Source organism: Podarcis raffonei, chromosome 7, assembly GCF_027172205.1.
Source record: "Podarcis raffonei isolate rPodRaf1 chromosome 7, rPodRaf1.pri, whole genome shotgun sequence".
Lineage (NCBI taxonomy): Eukaryota > Metazoa > Chordata > Lepidosauria > Squamata > Lacertidae > Podarcis > Podarcis raffonei.
Window position 1 is genome coordinate 6,587,167 of NC_070608.1, and position 23,217 is coordinate 6,610,383.

The following is a 23,217-nucleotide window of genomic DNA, read 5'->3' on the forward strand; positions in this document are numbered from 1 at the left end:
TTATTATTATTATTATTATTATTATTATTATTATTATTATTATTGGAGATGCCTTGGCCCAACAGAGTTCTGGACGACACTCTTAGATATATAACAACGGTTCTAGCAGGAGCATTTAAGCCACAAACCAGCTCACCTTCATTCTTCATCTTGTCAAAGTAAGATAGCTTGGAAGCAGCATAAATGATCTTAGAGGACTGCAGTATACCCACGACTGCATCCATCAGGAGAACGTTCGTAAGTGCTTGTTGAATATATTGAGGGTCCTAGGGGACAAAATGAAAAGAAGCCATTATGTTCTGTGAACCGCCCTGAGACCTCCGGGTATAGGGCGGTATATAAATTCAATAAATAATAATGATACTTGCTTTTTGCCTTCTGTTCCTTTTGTTTTAAGAAAAAGCCCATGTTTCTCTCCCAATGTGTATGTCCATGATCATCCCATTCGGCTTTGCATGTGTGCATAATGCAATATTCTATATAATCACATTACCAAATTCAATCTAACAATATGAAGCCTTTGTTTGTTTACTTATTAAGTTTAGGGGAGGAAATACTTTCCTTCAGGACCTTTAACTACCATCCCATTAACAGTAAAAATGGATTGCACCAATCTATCCAGAATCAGGTTGAAATGTGTGCCAAGGAAGCCATACAACAAAACAGTTATTTAAAATATGGATACAGAAGATGTCAGGCACATTCATCAACAGTATCGTGGTTTTTGTAACGACGGCTGCAGTCTTGGCAAAATTGGTCACTTCACTTCTCTAATTATTAATCTCCTCTTACAAGTGAAGGCGAGCGAAACATGGAAATTTGAAAAGTCAACGAGATAGTAAAAGCATACAAAACCTTTCTTTTGACAATACAAAACATATTTCAACTGCCAATTCAAAGTGCCAGACCTTGTGATCGTCCGCCATTTTCTTCCCGGCCCACATCTCCTTCACCATCAAGTGCCACAGATCACATTCAGATTTAAGATTTGCTTCGAAAACCTCCTTTTTGGACACGGCTTTTATCTTTAGGGTGGGAATCCGGAGAAGCAGGAAAGCAACTGTCGTACTCTTCACTTCCTGGGTTTGGGAGCAGTGGGAGAAGACAGAGAAATTAGAACTTAAAACTGAAGTGAGGCAAAGTACAGCTACACAGCCGTCTCCTCCAAATCCCTTCCCCGTAACTTTTTCAGTTCCTCAGATGCTAAGCTCTTTCCGGAGACTTGCTTTTCTCTAAACCAGGCATGGCCAAACTTGGCCCTCCAGCTCCTTTTTGGGACTACAACTCCCATCATCCCTAGCTAACAGGACCAGTGGTCAGGGATGATGGGAATTGTAGTCCCAAAACAGCTGGAGGGCCAAGTTTGGCCGTGCCTGCTCTAAACAAACAATGGTCACAGTAGCACAGGTGTGGAGAAACCACCAGATGTTGCGGAACTACAAATTCCATCATGCCTGGCCGTTGGCTATGCTTGCTGGGGCTGATGGGAACTGTAGTTCAGCAACACCCAGATGGCCAAAGATTCTCCAAACCTGCAGCAGATGCAACAGAGCCCCCTGGATTGTATTGTATGCAATATTATTAAAATGCTGGAGGGTGGGAGAGTTTGCACGTAAGTTCCATTAAGAGATGGCAAGAATTTCAAGCACTGAACAGGTTGCCAAACATGCCCCAGACACAACTGACCCGAAAAATTAAACTCTGGTATGGGAAAACTGATGTTAAAAGCCTAACACGTACACAAGATGATAATGACTGTTTCAGATATAGGGTCGCCTCAACTATTTCTTGTGCATACCACCATCAGCCCTAAAGTACATAAATATATAAAAGGCCTCGATAAAGGCCACCGACTGGGATATAAGGTAGCCCCAAATCTGCCGTCGTATAATAAATATCTTCAAAATTAGGGAATTTAGGTATTGAGTCTATGTCGCACTCACCTCTATGTCCCTGAAAGTTGCAATCTCTTGGTAGCTGGGCCGGACTCCTTCGGTCAGGAGGAACAAGCGCTTCTGAGTCATGGCTATTTTCCCAACTCCTTTGTTCGTTTTAACAGAGGATGACAACTTGTAGACACATTCGTTTTTGTCTAAGCGTTCTATCACGCTGGGAGGCAGGTTTACTTCTTGAGCTTCTGCTTCCGTTTCTTTCCAGTAGGTGTAAAAGTCCTTAAATGTTTCTGGGTCTATTTGTTTCTGATGTCCTTAAATGAAAGGAACCATTATTTCCTTTTAACATTTCTACACAACTTGAGAGACCCTGAGAAAAGTCAGGCTAACCTGGATCGAAACGACACAGGAAGCCAAACTAGTTCCTCCTTTTACCCAAGCAGTGGGACAAGGTTTTAGCTTCTGTGGCAAATGTGTTTTGAGATTATAAACCACGTCTTACAACATTTAGAATTTATTGGACTCTGTTTCATTCATATAGAAAGGGATTCTCTACGACAACATGTTGCTGGAGATGTAGTAGGGAAAATGATTCTTTGAAACATATGTTTATGCAATGTCCAACGCTTACGAATTTTTGGAGGAAAGTATTAGGATGCATAGGGACGCAGGTGGCGCTGTGGGTTAAACCACAGAGCCTAGGACTTGCCGATCAGAAGGTTGGCAGTTCGAATCCCCATGACGGGGTGAGCTCCCGTTGCTCGGTCCCTGCTCCTGCCAACCTAGCAGTTCGAAAGCACATCAAAGTGCAAGTAGATAAATAGGTACCACTCCGGTGGGATGGTAAACAGCGTTTCCATGCGCTGCTCTGGTTCGCCAGAAGCGGCTTAGTCATGCTGGCCACATGACCTGGAAGCTTTACTTCCACATGGCTCCCTCAGCCAATAAAGCGAGATGAGGGCCGCAACCCCAGAGTCGGGCACGACGGGACCTAATGGTCAGGGGTCCCTTTACCTTTACCTATTAGGATGCATAAATACTACTGGGGGGGGGATTGTCAGATGATAATATTATCCTAAGCCATATGCCAACAATATGGGGTTTGACAGCGGGTCAATTTAGATGGACTCTTTGCACTTTTACTGCAGCCAAAAGAGTGATATTGGTTCATTGGAAAGAGAATACCTTTGATCAATGGATACAAGATATGATAACTCAACATATGAACGGACTGCTTTTGGACACAGATTGTGTATGGATAAATATAATGATATCTGGAATGCATTTATAAAAATTATAACGACTTGTTAATAATTTTATATTAATTGGAATAATCATATTATTTATATACCTGTACATTGTATTTTGTCACAGTTTGAAGCACTTTTCTCTTTTTGTTTTGTATTTCTTTCCTTCCTTCCTCCATTTTATTTCTCCACTGAAAATTTCCAGTAATATATAAATAAAAGCAGTAAGCTCTCGCTTTTCTTGTTCCTGGCCAGCTGCCTCTGCCATTACGGCCCCTAACATCTCAAATTCAAGTATCTATCCTCTTTTTTTCTGAATGGAAGAAGTGGCTTCATAAGGACTAGGCTTTACAAGAGGAGATGGGGCAAGTGAGACGAAGTGGGCAACCCAGTCGCAGAAGAAACTGGAGAAACGGATCCGTAGCAAGACATGGAGAAGCAACAGCAGGCTAGACCTCATCCACAAAACAATTGCTAAACCTGCTGCGATGTCCCACAGATAAAACCAAAATCAGCTGCTATTATACGTACCATCTGTGACTGCAGAACTGCCTTCTGAAAAAATACCTCAGCAGCTATGATCAATTCACCATTTTAAGTATGGTTCAAGTAACTCTGCAATTGCTGCCCGTTTCATAGCTACAGTCTCCCACTGAGTTTAGGCCGTGCAAGCCAATATACACAGAGACAGATTCCAGACCCGGCCAAGGAAAGCTTGCCAGCTCTCAGTAGCAAACATGCACAGGTTATTAGAAGTGTAAAATGAGACATCAACTGAACCACATGAAGCTGGCAGTTTTGCCTGCACCAGGTAGGTGCCATTTTTTAAATCCATCTCACTTTGGATGATAGCAGAGAAGCAACAGAATCAGCCAAAGTATCCCATGTTTTTCACTCGTAGACCTTTCATCTGCAACAAGACTGGCCTCGTTTCATTCCTACCGTTATTAAGCTATGGATGCAGGACTAGGGCAAACACAGTACAGTGGTACCTCGGGTTACATACGCTTCAGGTTACATACGCTTCAGGTTACAGACTCTGCTAACCCAGAAATTGTGCTTTGGGTTAAGAACTTTGCTTCAGGATGAGAACAGAAATCGTGCTCCGGCGGCACAGCAGCAGCAGGAGGCCCCATTAGCTAAAGTGGTGCTTCAGGTTAAGTACAGTTTCAGGTTAAGTATGGACCTCCGGAACGAATTAAGTACTTAAACCGAGGTACCACAGTGGTACCTTGTGTTACGGATGGGATCCGTTCCGGAGGCCCGCTCGTAATGCGAAAAGCCTGCAACTCGAAGCACCACGCCTGCGCAGCGCGATTTGGTGCTTCTGCGCATGCGCAAAGTGTGATTTAGCACTTCTGCGCATGCGCGAGTGTCAAAACCCAGAAGTAACCCATTCCGGGTTGCTGCGGGACACAAGACGAAAACACGCAACCTGAAGCGGACATGAGGTATGACTGTAAAAGTCATTAAGGGATAATAAGAGCACCGAAATATGGAGAGAAGGAGAGATAGCTCAGTCAGTAGAGCATGGGAATCTCCGGGTTGGGGTTCGAGCCCCGCATGGGGCAAAAGATCCCTGCACTGCAGGGGGTTAGACTAGATGACTCTTGTGGTCCCTTCCAACTCTTATGATTCTATGGAAGCAAAGTAACAGCTTAATATGAATCCAACCAGTCATCAGTGATTATTACTAATGTTGTCTGCACTGCAATAATCATCTCAGACACTATGCAACAAGCTAGCAATGGAGAACTAAGAACAGGTGGCTGCAGATCAGTATTTGCTTAGTGGCTATTGGTTGCAGGATGCATGCAATCACTTGGTAGGCATCACAAGGAGAATCTCACCCTGCTTGTGGAGCCTTGGCACACCCTAGAACCTGCATATCACCCTGGATCTGTATGATCAAGCAAGAGATTTGAGACTAGTCCAGTGCAGAGTGTTGTGTTTATAGCAGATAAGGGTAAAGGTAAAGGAGCCCTGGACGGTTAAGTCCAGTCAAAGGGAACTCTGGGGTTGCGGCACTCATCTCGCTTCTGACCAAGGGAGTCGGCGTTTGTCCACAGACAGCTTTTCCGGGTCATGTGGCCAGCATGTCTAAACTGTTCTGGCACAATGGCACACTGTGATGGAAACCAGAGCGCATGGAAACACTGTTTACCTTCGGGACTTCCGGGTTAGTGCCATCGCCTAATGGCGGATTCCCTCCGAGCTCCGGAGGGAATCGGCTCAGTAGGGGTCGGGTCCTGCCGCGGCGACGACACGGGGACCCTTAGAAACCACAAGCGCTGAAGCCTGTGGACCTGGTGACTCGGCGGGCACCATTTGCGCCCCCCGACCCGCGAAGGAGCCTTTTTAAAGGCTCCGGAACGGGGGACGGAGAGCGGTGCGGTGCTGAGAGTCGACTGCTTCCCCTACTGAGTGAAGCCGCATGCCATGGACGGAGAGCGCTGACTTCTTTCTCTGAACATTTGGACTAAAAGTAACAACCCGTGAGTAATACGGAAATTGGACTTAAAAAGGGAAAAATTTTCTTGGGAATTAGGCACGACCGGGTAAGGCGCAAAGAGGAAGTCCGCCTACCCGCCTTGTAAACATCTTAAAGCAAGGATTTTATAACTAAGGTTGAGAGAACACCTTTCTCTTTTGTGGATAAAAGCAATTAACTCCACGTTTTGGCAATATAAGTGATTGTGCTGGAGGATAAGAGCTAATATTCAGAGCGGAATTGCCAGGACCCGGGAGCGATCGGTGAGAGAGCCTGCTGAAGAGATATAGAAGACTTTGACAGCTGTCAAACTAGCTGTCAAAGTTGGGGGAAAAAGGAGAACTTTGTTTCTGTTGTCTTTGCTGGTTATATTTGTTACAATTTGGTAATAAATTGTTAAAAATAAAGAAGAAAAGGCTAATTTGACTTTTGGGTTGGAACTGGAAGATACTAAGAAACCAGAACCCCTCTAGAGGGGGTTCAGGACATTACAAGAATGGCTGTAAGTGGAAAAACATTGGCTGAACTGGAGAGGACTTTTTTTCTCTTGGGAAAGTTACAAGAACAAAGTGATGTTTTGGCTACAAATGTTACAATATTGAATGAAACAGTAAATAAAACTACTGAGCCTGGAAGGGACTTGACTCAAGTCTTTGCAGCTGAACAAAAAGGTTTTGCAGCTGAACTAAAAATTTCTGCACCTGAACAAGAAAAGAAATCTGAGAAATTTGAGAATGTGAGGAAAGAGATACATGATGATTTGAAGGAAAAGGAAGGAGGAGCTATAATGCCACAGATGATTAAGGAGAGCCAGATGCCGGTTAAGATGGATACAAAGGAAAATAAGATCAGGATGATGAAAATTTGGTTTGAATTGAAGAATGGAGAATGGAGAGATCTCCTTATGTGGAGATCTGAAGACCTATGGATTACAAACCTGGCTAAAGTGGAAACTGGAGCGTTTGGGACATTTGGACTTAAGAGAAGCAAGAAACAAGATTTCGGCTCCACTTTGAAATATGGAGGTCTGGCAGGAAGAAACATGGACCTTATTGGGACAGAGCTTCTTCGAGATTTGGTGTCCAATACAAAGAACTATCAAAAAAACCGGCAGAGAGGAATTGAGAGAGAATTAAGAGCCTCGGACGTGAAGTCGCCAGGCTGACAGCAGATAGACTGATGGACATTTGTTGGGGTTCGAAACCGGGAAAGGGGGGGGGGCTTTGGGAATCCAAAGGGTGTACAATTATATTCTGTTTCCTTTTATTTTGTTTTGCTACTAATATAAAAATGGGGAATTCGTGGAAGGGAATTGGGGTCGACCTTAGAAAAAGATTTTTAAGAATAAGTACTGATGTATAAAGACTGAGGTTTATAAGTTAAAATTGGTTAACTAAAATGAATTAAATATAATAAGGTAAAATTTGGGGACAAGAACTTGCTGAGCTAAAAATTGGAACTGGAATACAAGAAGGGGAGGTGTGGGGAAGTCAAGGAAATTTGTTATTGATAGTAAGGAATGTAAATTTTATGTGTTTTTAATTTTTTTGTTTTTTTCTCTATTTTTTGAAAATTTCAATAAAAAAAACACTGTTTACCTTCCTGCTGCAGCGGTACCTAATTATCTACTTGCGCTGGTGTGCTTTCGAACCGCTAGGTTGGCAGGAGCTGGGACCGAGCAACGCGATCTCACCTTGTCGTGGGGATTCGAACCGGTGACCATCCGATCAGGAAGCCCAGTCTAAACCACTGAGCCACCCGCATCCCATGTTTATGATACAATACCTTGCTGATTTGGTTAGGTTTGCCAGCATCTCCTTCGCAGCAACAAACATATCGGGGAATGAACACGTTTTACGTCAACAGTAAGAGCAATCTTCAAGGAAGGAAAAAAGGTAGGCATGAAAAATTATGACGAAAACAACTGCGTTCGAGCATATTTTTCTCCCCTTACCTACAGTCAGTGCATCAAACAGCCGATGAATCGTGTCTGTGTCTCTGACAATCCCAGATTCTTGAACGAACTTCACAAAGTCATCCAGCTGCATGTGCGTTTTCGGCAACTGGAATTTTTTCACACGGTCGTCTACTTTGCTTATTTCCCTTTGGTTATCCATCACTTGACTGATCAGCCTCTTCAGCTCCGGCTTCTGATCTGCTTGGGAACGTTCAGAAGGAGGAAGGTTTTCCACCACTTTCCTCACAAGGTCTGTGGGAAATATCCGTATGTCTGTCTTATAAAGGTTCTGGAAGTCCGAAAGCGCATTCAGCAGCTTTCCTTGCATCAAACCAATAAGTCCCCGGAGGTAGAAATACCTTGCCAGAAGCGCAGAGTTATCGGGAGACAAAATATCTATAGCTCTGCTGAGATAAATATTAAATTCAAGGTAGTAAGAAAAGACACACTGGCTCAGAAGAGGAAAGTGGATTTCTGGGATCTTGAAAGTCGTCACTGACTTAGAGGTTGATCTCGTATCTAGAAAAGGTAACAAACAATTGCTTACAACTAAAAGAAATGCAACTAAATAAAAATAATTATACAACTTTTAGAAGGCATCTGAAGGCAGCCGTATGTGGGAAGTTTTTTTTTTAATGTTTGATGTTTTATTATGCTTTTATATTTGTTGAATGCTGCCTTGAGTGGCTGGGGCAACCCAGTCAGATGGACATCGTGCAAATAATAAAAATAAGATTAAGATAATGAAAGTAAGATTAGGAAGCAATAGGCTAGGCATAGGCAAACCCGGCCCTCCAGATGTTTTGAGACTACAATTCCCATCATCCCTGACCACTGGTCCTATTAGCTAGGGATGATGGGAGTTGTAGTCCCAAAACATCTGGAGGGCCAAGTTTGCCTATGCCTGCAATAGGCCATTGACTATTGTTTTGCCTGTCCCGCGCTGGTTTCAATGCCCCTACTAGGAACGCTTGCTTATGTTTACTCTTCTGAAAAGGATTGCAAGGAGACTGGCGAAACTAACGGCACAGCGCTTTGCAGTTGGACAAAATTGGATTCTGAGACCTGACAAGCTTTCCCTAACAGCCATGGATTGGTCTTCAGAATGCAGTTCAAGAGAGGGGTGCTGTATTTGACATTTATTTTATCTTTTCCATTTACACTGGAATGAGAAGAGAAACAACTACAGCAGCCCAGTTAAGTTCTCCTCTTACCTTGCTTCACATCTAAACGCCGAAGAGACGAATTCCTCGTCGGGCCATCGTTTGGCGCGATCTCTTGCAGATTAGGCAAGCTCAGTCCCATTCGCCTGCTCATCATGTACTGAGGATTAAACCTTCTCGAAATTACTTTTTCCATGGTTGGCCTCCTTGGGCTGAGCAGTGAAGTTAACCTACAGATAACAACATAAATATATCAAACCTACTTGCAGGATCCAACAAACTCTCTGCCCTTCTGGCCATCAGAAAACCCAGGCTTTATGAGACAGACTTGGTTGCAAGATTTACAGTCAAAGGGGGAGAGGTGCCACGGTTTTGTTATCATATCTGAATTCCATGGCTGAATTGGCAACAACTCCCCTGGAAAGGCTGATTTATGGAGCAACTGGTCTGGGAAAGTTAATGAGCAGACGCTTAGACTGTATTTTATGGGAACTGTCGAAATGGCGCCTGCCGTTTGAATAGGACTTTTGGATCAGCGTGAAAACCCACACAGGACTATAATAATGTTTGCTTCAACTTACTTGTGGAGATAACTCAGAGGTTATTAAGAAGAAAAATGATAACAACAAGAAGATTGGAAGACGGGATTTGTAAAGGATAACAACAAAGAGATGGAAACATTTCAAAGATTATTTTAAATCATGCTTCTGTAGCAAAACTTTCTGAAAAGAAAAGAAAAATAGCCATGTGCTCAGCGGAGTAGAAAAGGGTATTTTGCCATGCAGCCGCTGTATAAATAGTGAGAAGGCTTCTTCACCTGTCTTTCTCAGCTTCAGTGCTCAGCTCTAGGCGGGCAAAGGCATCCATCCTTCTGTTAAGGCGAGCTTTAAGGAAAAAGTGAAATATATAGGTATCCAGCACCTGCAAAGCGTAACAGGAAAGCGATGTTAGTATCTTGACATATTTGAAGGGCTAGCTATTCACTGACATGATACGTCCCCTTAAAGCTGGACTTGTATGTCTGCACGCTTACGATTAGGGCAGGCTTCCTCAACCTCGGCCCTCCAGATGTTTTGGACTACAATTCCCATCATCCCTGACCACTGGTCCTGCTAGCTAGGGATGATGGGAGTTGTAGTCCCAAACATCTGGAGGGCCGAGGTTGAGAAAGCCTGGATTAGTGCTTCACACCAGAGGTTCAACTGTTATGTTTTTTTGTGAGGGGAAGGGGAGAAGCATTTACCTAAGAAACTTCCCAATTCTCTGACCGCAAGTCCAGAGGTAGCATTATTATCAATTTACGATGGGGTGGAAGGTTCGCAGGCTAGGAAGGACTCGCTCACAAATTTATTGACGAGCTGTGCAAATTATTATAGCTAGGAAGTGGAAGGGGCAAGCAGAATGTAAAATGGAGGAATGGTACAAAGAGGTTTGGGATATAGCTATTAATGATAAATTAACACGTGCCGTTAAGGTAAGACAGGGAATATGCAGGAGAAATGATTTTGAGGAGATATGGAGGGTGTTTGTAGAATTAGTACTGTTAAAACGGAAAGGGGTCAAACCATCGCAAGAGGTGTTGAAATTTTGTGAGGTTGGATAGCTACAACGGAATGGTATTGGTGGTGGTGCACATTTTTATTCTTATTTATTTATGGTTATTAGTTTGTCAAAATACAAATAAAAACAAATTAAAAAAAGAAACTTCCCAATGCTGCGTTTGTTTTTCTTTTTGCTGTTGTTTTTTTTCCTTTCCCTTTTTGCTCTTAATCACACCCATTGCTTCTCCAAGCAACTTTTTAAAACAACAACAACAGGATCTTCTTCCCGGGAGCAGTCATGTGATCAAACTCAGGGAACAGGACCACAGAGTGAACCGCATAATGGTGCTCAATGATAAACTTAGCCAGAGCTCACTAAGTGTGGACGTTGGTGAGGGATGGGGTGCCAAACAAAGCAATATGGCCCTCCGTCTCAAGGGGGTGAAGAAGAAGAGTTTGGATTTGATATCCCGCCTTTCACTCCCTTTTAAGGAGTCTCAAAGCGGCTAACATCCTCCTTTCCCTTCCTCCCCCACAACAAACACTCTGTGAGGTGAGTGGGGCTGAGAGACTTCAGAGAAGTGTGACTAGCCCAAGGTCACCCAGCAGCTGCAGGTGGAGGAGCACGGAAGCGAACCCGGTTCACCAGATTACGAGACTACCGCTCCTAACCACTACACCACACTGGGAAAACACACACACATATATATATGTATGTATGTATATGTGTGTATGTGTGTGTGTGTGTGGTGTGTGTATAGGTAAAGGGACCCCTGACCATTAGGTCCAGTCGCAGATGACTCTGGGGTTGCGGCGCTCATCTCGCTTTATTGGCCGAGGGAGCTGGCGTACAGCTTCCGGGTCATGTGGCCAGCATGACTAAGCCGCTTCTGGCAAACCAGAGCAGCGCACAGAAATGCCGTTTACCTTCCCGCCGGAGCGGTACTTATCTATCTACTTGCACTTTGACGTGCTTTCAAACTGCTAGGTTGGCAGGAGCTGGGACCGAGCAACGGAAGCGCACCCCATCGCGGGGATTCAAACCGCCGACCTTCTGTTCAGCAAGCCCTAGGCTCTGTGGTTTAACCCACAGTGCCACCCGCATCTCCTTCCTGGGGAGGGCATTCCACAAGCCACCGCAGAAAGGGCCCGGTTCTCGTGTTGCCCCCCTCCAGACCTCTCACAGAGGAGGCACACAAAGAAGGGCCTCAGTTGACGATCACAGGGTCCGGGTGGGTTCATGTGAAGAGAAGCCGCCTGTGAGCTATTGCGGTCACATAGAGCAAATTGCAAAAGTTCAACCAGGACGTGACAGCAGCCAGATTTGCCTTCTCCAAGAAGAGGCAAAGCTGGCACACTGGCCAAAATTGTGGGAAAGCAACACAGGCACGTGGTCGTAAACAGACAGAGCTGTTGCGCTTTTTCGATGCAAGGGCTGAAAAACCGAAAGGGGGGAGGGATTCCTTCTTTTCTAATTTTCTGTTTATTCTCTATGTGCCTTTTTAGCTGCATTCATCCACTAGGTGGCATGTTAATGACATGGGATATTGGCTTCACAACAGTTGCAGTCATCACTGACAGCCTCGTCAGAATTTCATCACGGGAACAACAATTTCACTTCAGGGATGCTGACGAGACACCCTGCAAACTCTTGTTATCCATTTCCAAAACAACGCTAGTGGCTTATGTTCAGTGGATGACCAGGAACCATGGAGTTGAGGGATGGGGAAGAGGTGGGGGGCATTTGGATCTGACACTCAAGCTCCAAGGAGGCCCCCCAAATTTGGACCCTTGTTAAAATTACAGTGGTACCTCGGGTTAAGTACTTAGTTCATTCTGGAGGTCCGTTCTTAACCTGAAACTGTTCTTAACCTGAAGCACCACTTTAGCTAATGGGGCCTCCTGCTGCTGCCGCGCCGCCGGAGCACGATTTCTATTCTCATCCTGAAGCAAAGTTCTTAACCTGAAGCACTATTTGTGGGTTAGCGGAGTCTGTAACCTGAAGCGTATGTAACCTGAGGTACCACTGTATTGGCATTAGGTAAGTTTTGCAACTTGTCCTTGAGACCAAAGTGTGACAATCTCACAGCTTAGAATGGCACGTTTAAACAAATAACTGATACAGATTTAGTCACGTTAAAAGAGATTTAACTGATATAGATTTAGTCATGCTTGAGTTTTTGTTCTCATGTTATTCGAAACCTAGCCTCCCCCACCCCCTTCAGAATCAGGGGCAGGAATACTGGAGATCTCCCCTCTTGTTTTATATTTATGGTCTTTCATTTCGCCACGGTATTTGGGGCCAAACCCAGTGTTTGGCCCAAGATCTTGCAGTGAACTTCATGGCTACGTGGTGTCCCAGATCCTAGACCAAGTAATATCCCACTTCATTTCATAATCTGGGAAGTAGGCCTAAAAGTGAATGTACAGGCCAAGGGAAATGATCTTTTCCCATAGGTCTGGAAGGTTGAGGAAGCCCCTATTATAGGTTGTTGGTGGCAACTTTTAACAGTCCACTAACGCTGGCTAATTCATCCTTCTGGGCCCCACAAATTCACCCTACCAGGTCCAGGGTCCACCAGCTACCACTGAGGTATTCGTGGCAGTTTCCTGGTCCTTGGCAACAGATGTCATAGTCCAGGCTCTTCCACTCAGAGGAGAGGGCAGAAGAAGGACTAAGGGAGCTGGCCTTTCCAGTGGTTTTAGTCAAGGTTCTCCCATTACATAATGCTGTGCCAAAAGGTGAAATCCTTCTTTTGACCGTTCTGCACAGGTAAGGTCAAAGGACATACGACGAGATGAATGAATAAATAGCTAGAAGCTAAATGACTTTTAAAAAACCACTGAATTCATGTACTTCCCATAAAAGAACACTTGTGAAGGAAAGCTACAGACCACATCCAAAATACCCAAATTCTTTAAAACTAAAATTACATAAGTAATGTCGAGTGACAAAATGATTCAGATCAGTTCTGAAGATTTACCTTTTTGTAAAACTGCTGGTCGCACACCGCTCTCGTTTTCATAAATTCCTCACTATTAAATACTCTGTGCTCATAATTCAGATGATCTTTCACCTCCCTATTGGTAAAACAAAATTATCAAAATCAATCATGAATAAAAGTCCAGTTCTTTAGGTGGAATCATTAAACCCACGCCCCCTTAATTCTGTTGTAACCTGCAAGCCTTCAGCAACACATCTAACACAGCACAGAGCACCCACCACATATAAATGACACGGGGGAAAGGCTTGTGTCATGGAAGTGTACAAGTTAGGGGTGGAGAAGGAATTTGTCTGGGCCACTTTTCACAGAATCATAGAAGTGTAGAGCTGGGAGCCCAACCCCCTGCAACTTGGGGCTTGAATCCACAAACGTGAGATTAAGAGTCTCCTGCTGGACTGACTGAGCTATCTCAAGGGACCAAACTGGCCTGACAGTCCCTAACTTGCTTGTGGATCAGAACACAGCTCCCAATTGGACAGCACACTTCGGCATATTTTGAAATGTATTTCAGAGCGCAGAACGTGCACACACAAATAGGTTTAGGAAACTGATACACATGAAGGATCATTCTTGTGTATAATAGCTGAAGCCAGTGACTGATGTTCTACAAATCAGTCTAACCCCTTTTGAAAGCCATCTGTCCCAGTGGCTATTACTGCAAGATGGTCTGCAAGCAATACCTTATTGTTAATTATTGCAAACACACACATCCCGATTCGCAAGCAACAAACGCTTCGCATTTGTATTTTTCTTGGTCCTGGAGTCTGGCGCATAAAGCAGTAGAAGAAAGGAAAGACACTACTGGAAAAGAAGAACAAAGGGAAAGTTGGAAGAAAAGGACAAAACAAAAATCTCAAGCCCATTGACAGAATGTTGACTGGCTTTAGCACTGTAACACTTTACCTCTTCAAAGAAAGCATTGGCTCAAATATTTATGAAAGCAGCAATAATTTCCCCTGAGTGTTGGTATGCCTGACTATAGTGCTAGGGGTACCAATTCTGTGCAGTGAATTAATATTGCAGTTTTGAAAAAGACATCCCTAGCATTCCCCCCCCCCATTCCAAATTCTAATTATTTTCTCTCGCTCACTCTTTTTTAAAAAAGCAACCACAATGATGCTCAACTGGTGTGACGCCAACAGTGTGACACGGCAGCTAAAAAAGCCAATGCAATTCTGGGCTGCATCAATAGGAGTATAGCATCTAGATCAAGGGAAGTAATAGTGCCACTGTATTCTGCTCTGGTCAGACCTCACCTGGAGTACTGTGTCCAGTTCTGGGCACCACAGTTCAAGAAGGACACTGACAAACTGGAACGTGTCCAGAGGAGGGCAACCAAAATGGTCAAAGGCCTGGAAACGATGCCTTATGAGGAACGGCTAAGGGAGCTGGGCATGTTTAGCCTGGAGAAGAGGAGGTTAAGGGGTGATATGATAGCCATGTTCAAATATATAGGATGTCACAGAGGAGGGAGAAAGGTTGTTTTCTGCTGCTCCAGAGAAGCGGACACAGAGCAATGGATCCAAACTACAAGAAAGAAGATTCCACCTAAACTTTAGGAAGAACTTCCTGACAGTAAGAGCTGTTCGACAGTGGAATTTGCTGCCAAGGAGTGTGGTGGAGTCTCCTTCTTTGGAGGTCTTTAAGCAGAGGCTTGACAACCATATGTCAGGAGTGCTCTGGTGGTGTTTCCTGCTTGGGAGGGGGTTGGACTCGATGGCCCTTGTGGTCTCTTCCAACTCTATGATTCTATGATTCTATGGTGTTATGACCTTGGGTAGATGCAACATTTATTGACCTCTTTCCACACCGACTCATCTTCTTCCACCGAAACTCCACTAACTTTTCAGCAGTGACCAGAGGGCAGAATCGTGTCTGCACTGAATTGACCATTAAAAACAACTCAAGCACATTTCTAGCTCTCATTGGAAGCAAACTATGGTCAGCAGCCTTTGCAATCCCATAGTTAACACTGGAAAGGGAAGGGGAAGAATTGAGCAGGGGAAGAGAGAACACAAACTTGTAGGATGCTCTCATTTATTTTAACCACAGTTAAGATCAGCAAGGCATCAGGAAATGTCACAGCTGCATGGGTACAAAGGCAAACATCAAATGAGTGCCAAAATTCAGGTGGACCGTTAACCTTATTTAGGCACAGTCAACCCCCCCCCAGAGTAGATGGGGGGAGGACAGAGGGGAGGGAGTCCTGCTACATGAATGGACCTCGTTCCATGAACACATCAACTTAGTTGAAGCCCATCCAATAGGTCTATTCAAAGTAAAACTTATTTGAATTCCGCCCTCAGTCGCCACATTACAATGAATTCACACAGTCAACTGGAAACAGCCAAAAACCCACTTGAAAGCTCAGCATAAAAAGGTCCTTTGCTACAAGCATGTAATCCCTTTCTCTTAACAAGGATTCTGTCCTCAAGACTAAGTCTTGGAAGCCTGGGGAGATTCATAACATTACTCACTGAATTGTTTGTAGTGCGCCCCCCCCCCTCCAACCAGCCGCAAGTCTGATGAGTAATGCGATGCACTTTCCAGCCGGGCAGCTTAAAAGTACATCTAACGTAAATTAGGGTAATTAACATTCACTATGAAGTTAAAGGGGGTGTGGGTGGCACTTTTCAGCAGTGACCAGAGGGCAGAATCGTGTCTGCACTGAATTGACCATTAAAAACAACTCAAGCACATTTCTAGCTCTCATTGGAAGCAAACTATGGTCAGCAGCCTTTGCAATCCCATAGTTAACACTGGAAAGGGAAGGGGAAGAATTGAGCAGGGGAAGAGAGAACACAAACTTGTAGGATGCTCTCATTTATTTTAACCACAGTTAAGATCAGCAAGGCATCAGGAAATGTCACAGCTGCATGGGTACAAAGGCAAACATCAAATGAGTGCCAAAATTCAGGTGGACCGTTAACCTTATTTAGGCACAGTCAACCCCCCCCCAGAGTAGATGGGGGGAGGACAGAGGGGAGGGAGTCCTGCTACATGAATGGACCTCGTTCCATGAACACATCAACTTAGTTGAAGCCCATCCAATAGGTCTATTCAAAGTAAAACTTATTTGAATTCCGCCCTCAGTCGCCACATTACAATGAATTCACACAGTCAACTGGAAACAGCCAAAAACCCACTTGAAAGCTCAGCATAAAAAGGTCCTTTGCTACAAGCATGTAATCCCTTTCTCTTAACAAGGATTCTGTCCTCAAGACTAAGTCTTGGAAGCCTGGGGAGATTCATAACATTACTCACTGAATTGTTTGTAGTGCGCCCCCCCCCCCTCCAACCAGCCGCAAGTCTGATGAGTAATGCGATGCACTTTCCAGCCGGGCAGCTTAAAAGTACATCTAACGTAAATTAGGGTAATTAACATTCACTATGAAGTTAAAGGGGGTGTGGGTGGCGCTGTGGGTTAAACCACAGAGCCTAGGACTTGCCGATCAGAAGGTTGGCAGTTTGAATCCCCACGACGCAGTTGTTCAGTCCCAGCTCCTGCCCACCTAGCAGTTCAAAAGCACGTCAAGTGCAAGTAGATAAATAGGTACCGCTCCGGCGGGAAGGTGAACAGCGTTTCTGTGTGCTGCTCTGGTTTGCCAGAAGCGGCTTAGTCATGCTGGCCACATGACCCGGAAGCTGTACGCCGGCTCCCTCAGCCAATAAAGCGAGATGAGTGCCACAACCCCAGAGTTGGTCACGACTGGACCTAATGGTCAGGGGTCCCCTTACCTTTACCTCTATGAAGTTAAAAGGAGCCCTGACACATCAGAATGGAAGCCCATTTAGTGCAGCATCTTGCTCTCATAACAGCCACCCATCTTCTTTCTTCTTTGGCAATCACTTGTAGCTGAGTAAGACTGTCTTCCATAAACACAGTTTTAACCATGAGTCCATAAGTGACTGTGGAGGCCAATTCTGGATCCACATGTCCTTCCACAGTGGGGACATTGGTTTCCAGGCCGGAGTTGATCACGGTGAGGGTTTGCCAAACGTGCCTTCCTCTTAGCACATTTCTCCCTTGCGTCCTGAGTTCGAGTGTCTTCAAAGCCCATGACAACTTTGGTAAAGGCTGTTCTCCAATTGGAGCGCTCACAGGCAAGTGTTTCCCAATATTTGGTGTTTATACTACATTTTTAAGATTTGCCTTGAGACAGTCTTTAAACCTCTTTTGCTGACCACCAGCATTACGCTTTCCATTTTTAAGTTCGGAATAGAGTAGTTGCATTGGAAGACGATCATCAGGCATCGGCACAACATGACCAGTCCAACGAAGTTGATGTTGAAGAATCATTGCTTCAACACTGGTGATCTTTGCTTCTTCCAGTACACTGACCTTAGTTCACCTGTCTTCCCAAGTGATGTGTAAGATTTTTTCAGAGACAAAATGGAATCTTTCCAGGAGTTGGCGTTTATAAGTGGTCCATGTTTCACAGGCATACAGCAAGCTTGGTAGTACAATAGCTTTGTAAACAAGCGTTTCGGTTTCCCTGCGAATGTCCCGGTGCTCAAACACTCTGCACTTCAATCGGGAGAAAGCCGCACTCGCAGAGCTCAGGCGATGCTGGCATCAATGTCGGCCCTTGTGGAAAGATAACTGCTGGAGCCAACCCTATGCCCAGGAGAAACACTGCCATAACTGAGCGTCAGATTCAACGCCTCATTTATTCCTTCACTGAATTGAGGGACTCTTCGCTTTAGTACAGAAGAGAGCAGCAGAAGCTCAGAGAGAGAGAGAGAGAGAGAGAGAGAGAGAGAGAGAGAGAGAAAGAAAGAAAGTGAAAATGCTTTGAGTTCCAGGATCATGCACTGCACAAGGGTTATTTCAGCACCTACCTAAAGATATTGACTATTAACTGCAGAGTAATCTGCTGAATTTCAGAATTCAGCCTCTGCTGCCAAATCCTCCTTCGCAGCTGAACTTCACCAAGGTCTGTGCAGGAAGTACGGTGGGAGAGCTCCAGGTCATAGTGCAACTGAAGATTTTCAACCCTGCAGGGGAGGAAAGAGCACATAACTCCCTAAAATTTAAATCAAATCCACCCCAGGTGGGGGGACTCTGAGGATTCCACTCCCCGTCCAAGAGAGATGTGGGGAGATGCCAGGACAGGTATTTTCTCAAGAGTCAAAAAATCACCCAGCCTCAACGGTAATCCCAGGGATGTAGGAAGGGGAGAAGCAGAGTGGAATGGCTTCAAGGCATCCTTTGAAACCAAAGGCCTTAAGCTATGCCTGTCTCGACAAGCAATCAGACTTAAGAGAGAATTTGGAGTATATATGGGGGAATTTGCTCAACCAGTCAGGTGTCAGTAGACAAGAGAAAATGGGATTAGGTGTGTTATAGAAGACAAAGGGTGGTGCTCTGGGTTAAACCACAGAGCCTAGGACTTGCCGATCAGAAGGTCGGCGGTTCGAATCCCCGCGACGGGGTGAGCTCCCGTTGCTCGGTCCCTGCTCCTGCCAACCTAGCAGTTCGAAAGCACGTCAAAGTAGATAAATAGGTACCACTCCGGCGGGAAGGTAAACGGCGTTTCCGTGCGCTGCTCTGGTTCGCCAGAAGCAGCTTAGTCATGCTGGCCACATGACCCGGAAGCTGTACGCCGGCTCCCTCGGCCAATAAAGCGAGATGAGCACCACAACCCCAGAGTCGGCCATGACTGGACCTAATGGTCAGGGGTCCCTTTACCTTTACCTAGAAGACAAACTCTTTATCTTACTGGATCATGCGCCATTATCAGAATTTTGCAGTTCAAAGTTTTTGGGTGTTTATTTCAGAAAACCCATCTACAATCCCTGTGCGTGTATTTGGGTGAATGGAATAACTTAATTAACGCACACCACTTGCCCCCATTCAGACGCCCTGTTGCCCCCCACCCCAGGTCCCTCAACCCACCGAAGGAATCCATCTTTCTAATCTCACTGGATGAAGATAACTTCAGCCCCCGCGCAACTCACTACCTCACACTCCTTCGCCAAGCAGGAGAATGAGCAGGTGCACAAAATCGCACGGTGTGTCTTTGCCAAACAATTTCATTTTTTTCATCCTTAGCGTTTATTTCTACCTTGCTATGAAGATTTTTGCCGCCTCCAGTGGGATATCTGGAATTTCAGTCTCCTCTTCCGATGACTGGGATTGCGCGATATCGCCATTGTCGATGTTAATTAGAATTAAGTCGTCGGCTTCCTTTTTATTTGAGACACAAACAGGTTCATCATTTAAAACAATATGGATTAAGCAGGAAGAAGCAATGCAAAATGCAAGATATGACACTATTAACAATGGAATAATAATAATTTATAATAATAATTTATTATTTATACCCCGCCCATCTGGCTGGGTTTCCCAAGCCAGTCTGGGCGGCTTCCAACTGAATATTAAAAACAGTACAGCATCAGACATTAAAAACTTCCCTAAAGAGGGCTGCCTTCAGTTGTCTTTTAAAAGTAAAATAGTTGTTTATTGCTTTGACATCTGCTGGGAGGGCGTTCCACAGGGCAGGCGCCACTACTGAGAAGGCCCTCTGCCTGGTTCCCTGTAACCTCACTTCTCGCAATGAGGGAACCGCCAGAAGGCCCTCGGCGCTGGATCTCAGTGTCCGGACTGAACGATGGGGGTGGAAACGCTCCTTCAGGTATACTGGGCCGAGGCCATTTAGAGCTTTAAAGGTCAGCACCTTTATCCTAACTGAATACCACTCATAAAATGCAATTAAAATTAAGTTTTACTCAAGTGTAGAACTATTGAAATTAAAGAACCTGATTTTGTGAATCTCAGTGGGTCTACCATGAGCAATGCTTAGTTGAATACTACATGATGTATCTCACTTAAAGTGGGCGGAATTCAATGCAGCACTTAGGAGATTGTTTTGTGCAAACACTGTTCCGGGGGTTCTTCTCAACCCCCCAGAATGGATTAGCGGGCAATACAGTAAGGAAGGGGAGGGAATAAGCCCTGCTGCGCTGGCATGCTCTGGCTTCTGCAAATGAAGCCAGGTAGCTGAATCCAGCCCCATATGAATAAAAATACGTAGGTTTTGAATTTTTGGACACAGAGCAGGGTGGATAAAAATAAATAATAATGTTAAAAATCGGATTTTTTAAAATTTAAATCAGATTTTTTTTAAAATTTAAATTGGATTGTTAAAATAAATGCTTTTGGAGGAAAACCCTTTCTAAATATAGTTTTCTATTTAAGTTACATTATACTCCAAAGGCTATTCATCAGAAAATAAGGATTTGTTTTAAGTTTTTCATGTGTGCTAAAACTCAGTCTAAGCTGTATTTTTTTAAATGTTTAACCACATCAGTTAACAAACATGGATATATATGCTATAATGCTATTGTTTTAGTTAAATAAATTGTTTAAATTGTTATTAAGGAAATGATTATTTTTCTCCTTCCAATAAAGTACAGCAGAAAAATTGTCCAGATATAAACAGTTAACTTATTAAACCTCACAATAATTTCATAATTACCTGCCTATGTATTTCTAATAGTATAACCAAATCAGTAATTTTTGAAATAACTGTAAAAACTGCTCTGGAAATGTATTATTCCAAAAATGAAACCTTCATCTGGTTGTAAATATTAAGATTATACCTGCAAGAATGAGTCTTTCTGTAAAAAAAGGGGGGGATTTAAATCAAGTCTTACTGACAAGTGATTTAAATCATGATTTAAATCGATTTGATTTAAATCAAATCCACCCTGCCACAGAGCAATAATCTATGAAGAAAAGCATTGATCTTATCTGTGGATAAAATATTAGAACACAGTTCAAACCGAGGGGAGGAGATCAGTGGTGGAGAATATACCATATTTTTTGCTCTATAAGACTCACTTTTTCCCTCCTAAAAAGTAAGGGGAAATGTGTGTGCGTCTTATGGAGCGAATGCAGGCTGCGCAGCTATCCCAGAAGCCAGAACAGCAAGAGGGATCGCTGCTTTCGCTGCGCAGAGATCCCTCTTGCTGTTCTGGCTTCTGAGATTCAGAATATTTTTTTTCCTGTTTTCTTCCTCCAAAAACTAGGTGCGTCTTATACGGTACTTTGCATGCAAAAAGTCTTGGTTCAATGTGCGGCAACTACAGGAGATGCCCATCTGAAACCCCAAAGAACCACTGTCAGTCCGTGTAGACAGCACTGAGATAGATGGGGCAAATGTCTCACTCAGAACAAGGCAACCTCCTGTGTTTCCATCCAGTCTATCTCAGCCTCGCTGGGGAGCCGCTTGGACTCGTGCGAAAATATCCTACACAAATCTTCCCATTCCGAAAAGACTGAAGAGTCCTTTCAGATGTGAAGGCTGACAACGGGAGCCAATTCTTTAGAGCACGGCCACAACCCTATAAAACAGGAAATGAGCTAACTCTCAGGGTTCCCTGGAAGGTGAACCAGCATTTATAATCCCCTGCGAAAGGGTCTGACCTGAGACTGCACTGGTGGTGGCAGCAATTATGAGATATGTCAGGGGATTTACACAGTAATCATGGCAATAGCAGGGCGAGTGAGAGCCAGAATTCAGGAGGTAGGGGCAGTGGCAGAGAAGTTCATCCTTTGCCACTCGGTTGGTTATCTGGGGTCGCAGCCACAGCACAGCTAAGAAGCAGATTAAATGGGTGCACTACATACATGACGAATATTATTAAATGCGTAATCTCTTCAAAAGGGCCCAGTTATCTATAATACCTTGTGTTCGTCTAAACCATTTTCCATTTTTAATTCGTATTAGATAAGCATTAGATAATCCCCAGGGCTAGCTGGCTGAATTGGTCCTACTTGGGCCAGTGAGGAGGCCAGGGGAGAATTAGCTGTGGGGTCTTCATAAAAGGGGTGGGGGGGAAGAGAAGGGAAATAAAAGATCAGGCTGAATTCAGATTAAAGGCGAGGCAGAATAGCTCTGTCTTACAGGCCTGACAGAAGGAGGTTAAATCCTGAAGGGCCCTAGTCTCATGGCACAGAGCATTCCACCAGGTCGGAGCCATCACTGAAAAGGCCCTGGCCCTGGTGGAGGATAGTCTGACTTCCTTAGGGCCCGGGACCTCTAAACTATGATTATCCATGGACCTTAAGGTCCTCTGCGGGGCAGACCAGGAGAGGCGGTCCCGTAAATACATACCTGGAAGTGACCTGGATAAGTCATAAGGACGTTGCTGGAATGTCACTAAAAGGGTGGAATGGAGGTTGAAAAAGGGGTTCACAGGCTTTTTCAATGGGCTTATGATCCCATGCAAGTGGGCAGTAACCCAGAACGCAACTCCAGCACAAATGTGGAGTTACCTGTACCTCTGAATGCATTTTATAGGTGAGAGAAGCAGAGAAGCAGAACTGGAAATGACCCACGGCAGACCTTGCAAACCTCTCCAAAATGATCAATGTGGCATCCCATGAGGAAGGATGTAGGAGCCATGACGAAATCCAACATCTGACGAGACAGAATGGGTACGAAAGTGTGCTGCCACTGAATAGGGTGGATGTACATCATGAAGCACTCGGATATGAGGGTCAGCAATGCCCAGTCAGAGGAAAATAAAACAATCTTCCGCTCTGTTAAAATGCAGGTTATGATCTGGAAAGGGAGCGGAAACGGGCCAACATAAATTCCATATAGGGAGAGCTTCAGCGTAACAGCACCTTATCATTTATTTAACAAATTTTAAGTGCTTGGCATACTTTACAAAAGTAATAATAGTAGTAGTAGTAGTAGTAGTAGTAGTAATAATAATAATAATAATAATAATAATAATAATAATAATAATAATTTATTATTTATAACCCGCCCATCTGGCTGGGTTTCCCCAGCCACTCTGGGCGGCTTCCAACAGAACACTAAAATACAATAACCTATTAAAGATTAAAAGCTTCCCTAAACAGGGCTGCCTTCAGATGTCTTCTAAAAGTTTGGTAGTTGTTTTTCT

General features: G+C 44.3%; 1 protein-coding gene across 1 annotated transcript in view; it reads right to left on the bottom strand.

Moving 5' to 3' along the window:
• The window catches only part of DENND3 (DENN domain containing 3), a 48,768-nt gene that overhangs the window by 13,288 nt on the left and 12,263 nt on the right, over positions 1-23,217 (bottom strand). Inside the window, exons 7-16 of the mRNA XM_053395190.1 lie at positions 22,650-22,868; positions 19,365-19,486; positions 18,139-18,294; positions 13,276-13,372; positions 9,568-9,671; positions 8,802-8,980; positions 7,585-8,106; positions 1,944-2,206; positions 909-1,079; positions 137-266 (exon numbers count right to left, since the gene is read on the bottom strand). Of these exons, the coding sequence (XP_053251165.1) occupies positions 137-266; positions 909-1,079; positions 1,944-2,206; positions 7,585-8,106; positions 8,802-8,980; positions 9,568-9,671; positions 13,276-13,372; positions 18,139-18,294; positions 19,365-19,486; positions 22,650-22,868 (1,963 nt within the window). The remainder of the gene's footprint in view (positions 1-136; positions 267-908; positions 1,080-1,943; positions 2,207-7,584; positions 8,107-8,801; positions 8,981-9,567; positions 9,672-13,275; positions 13,373-18,138; positions 18,295-19,364; positions 19,487-22,649; positions 22,869-23,217) is intronic.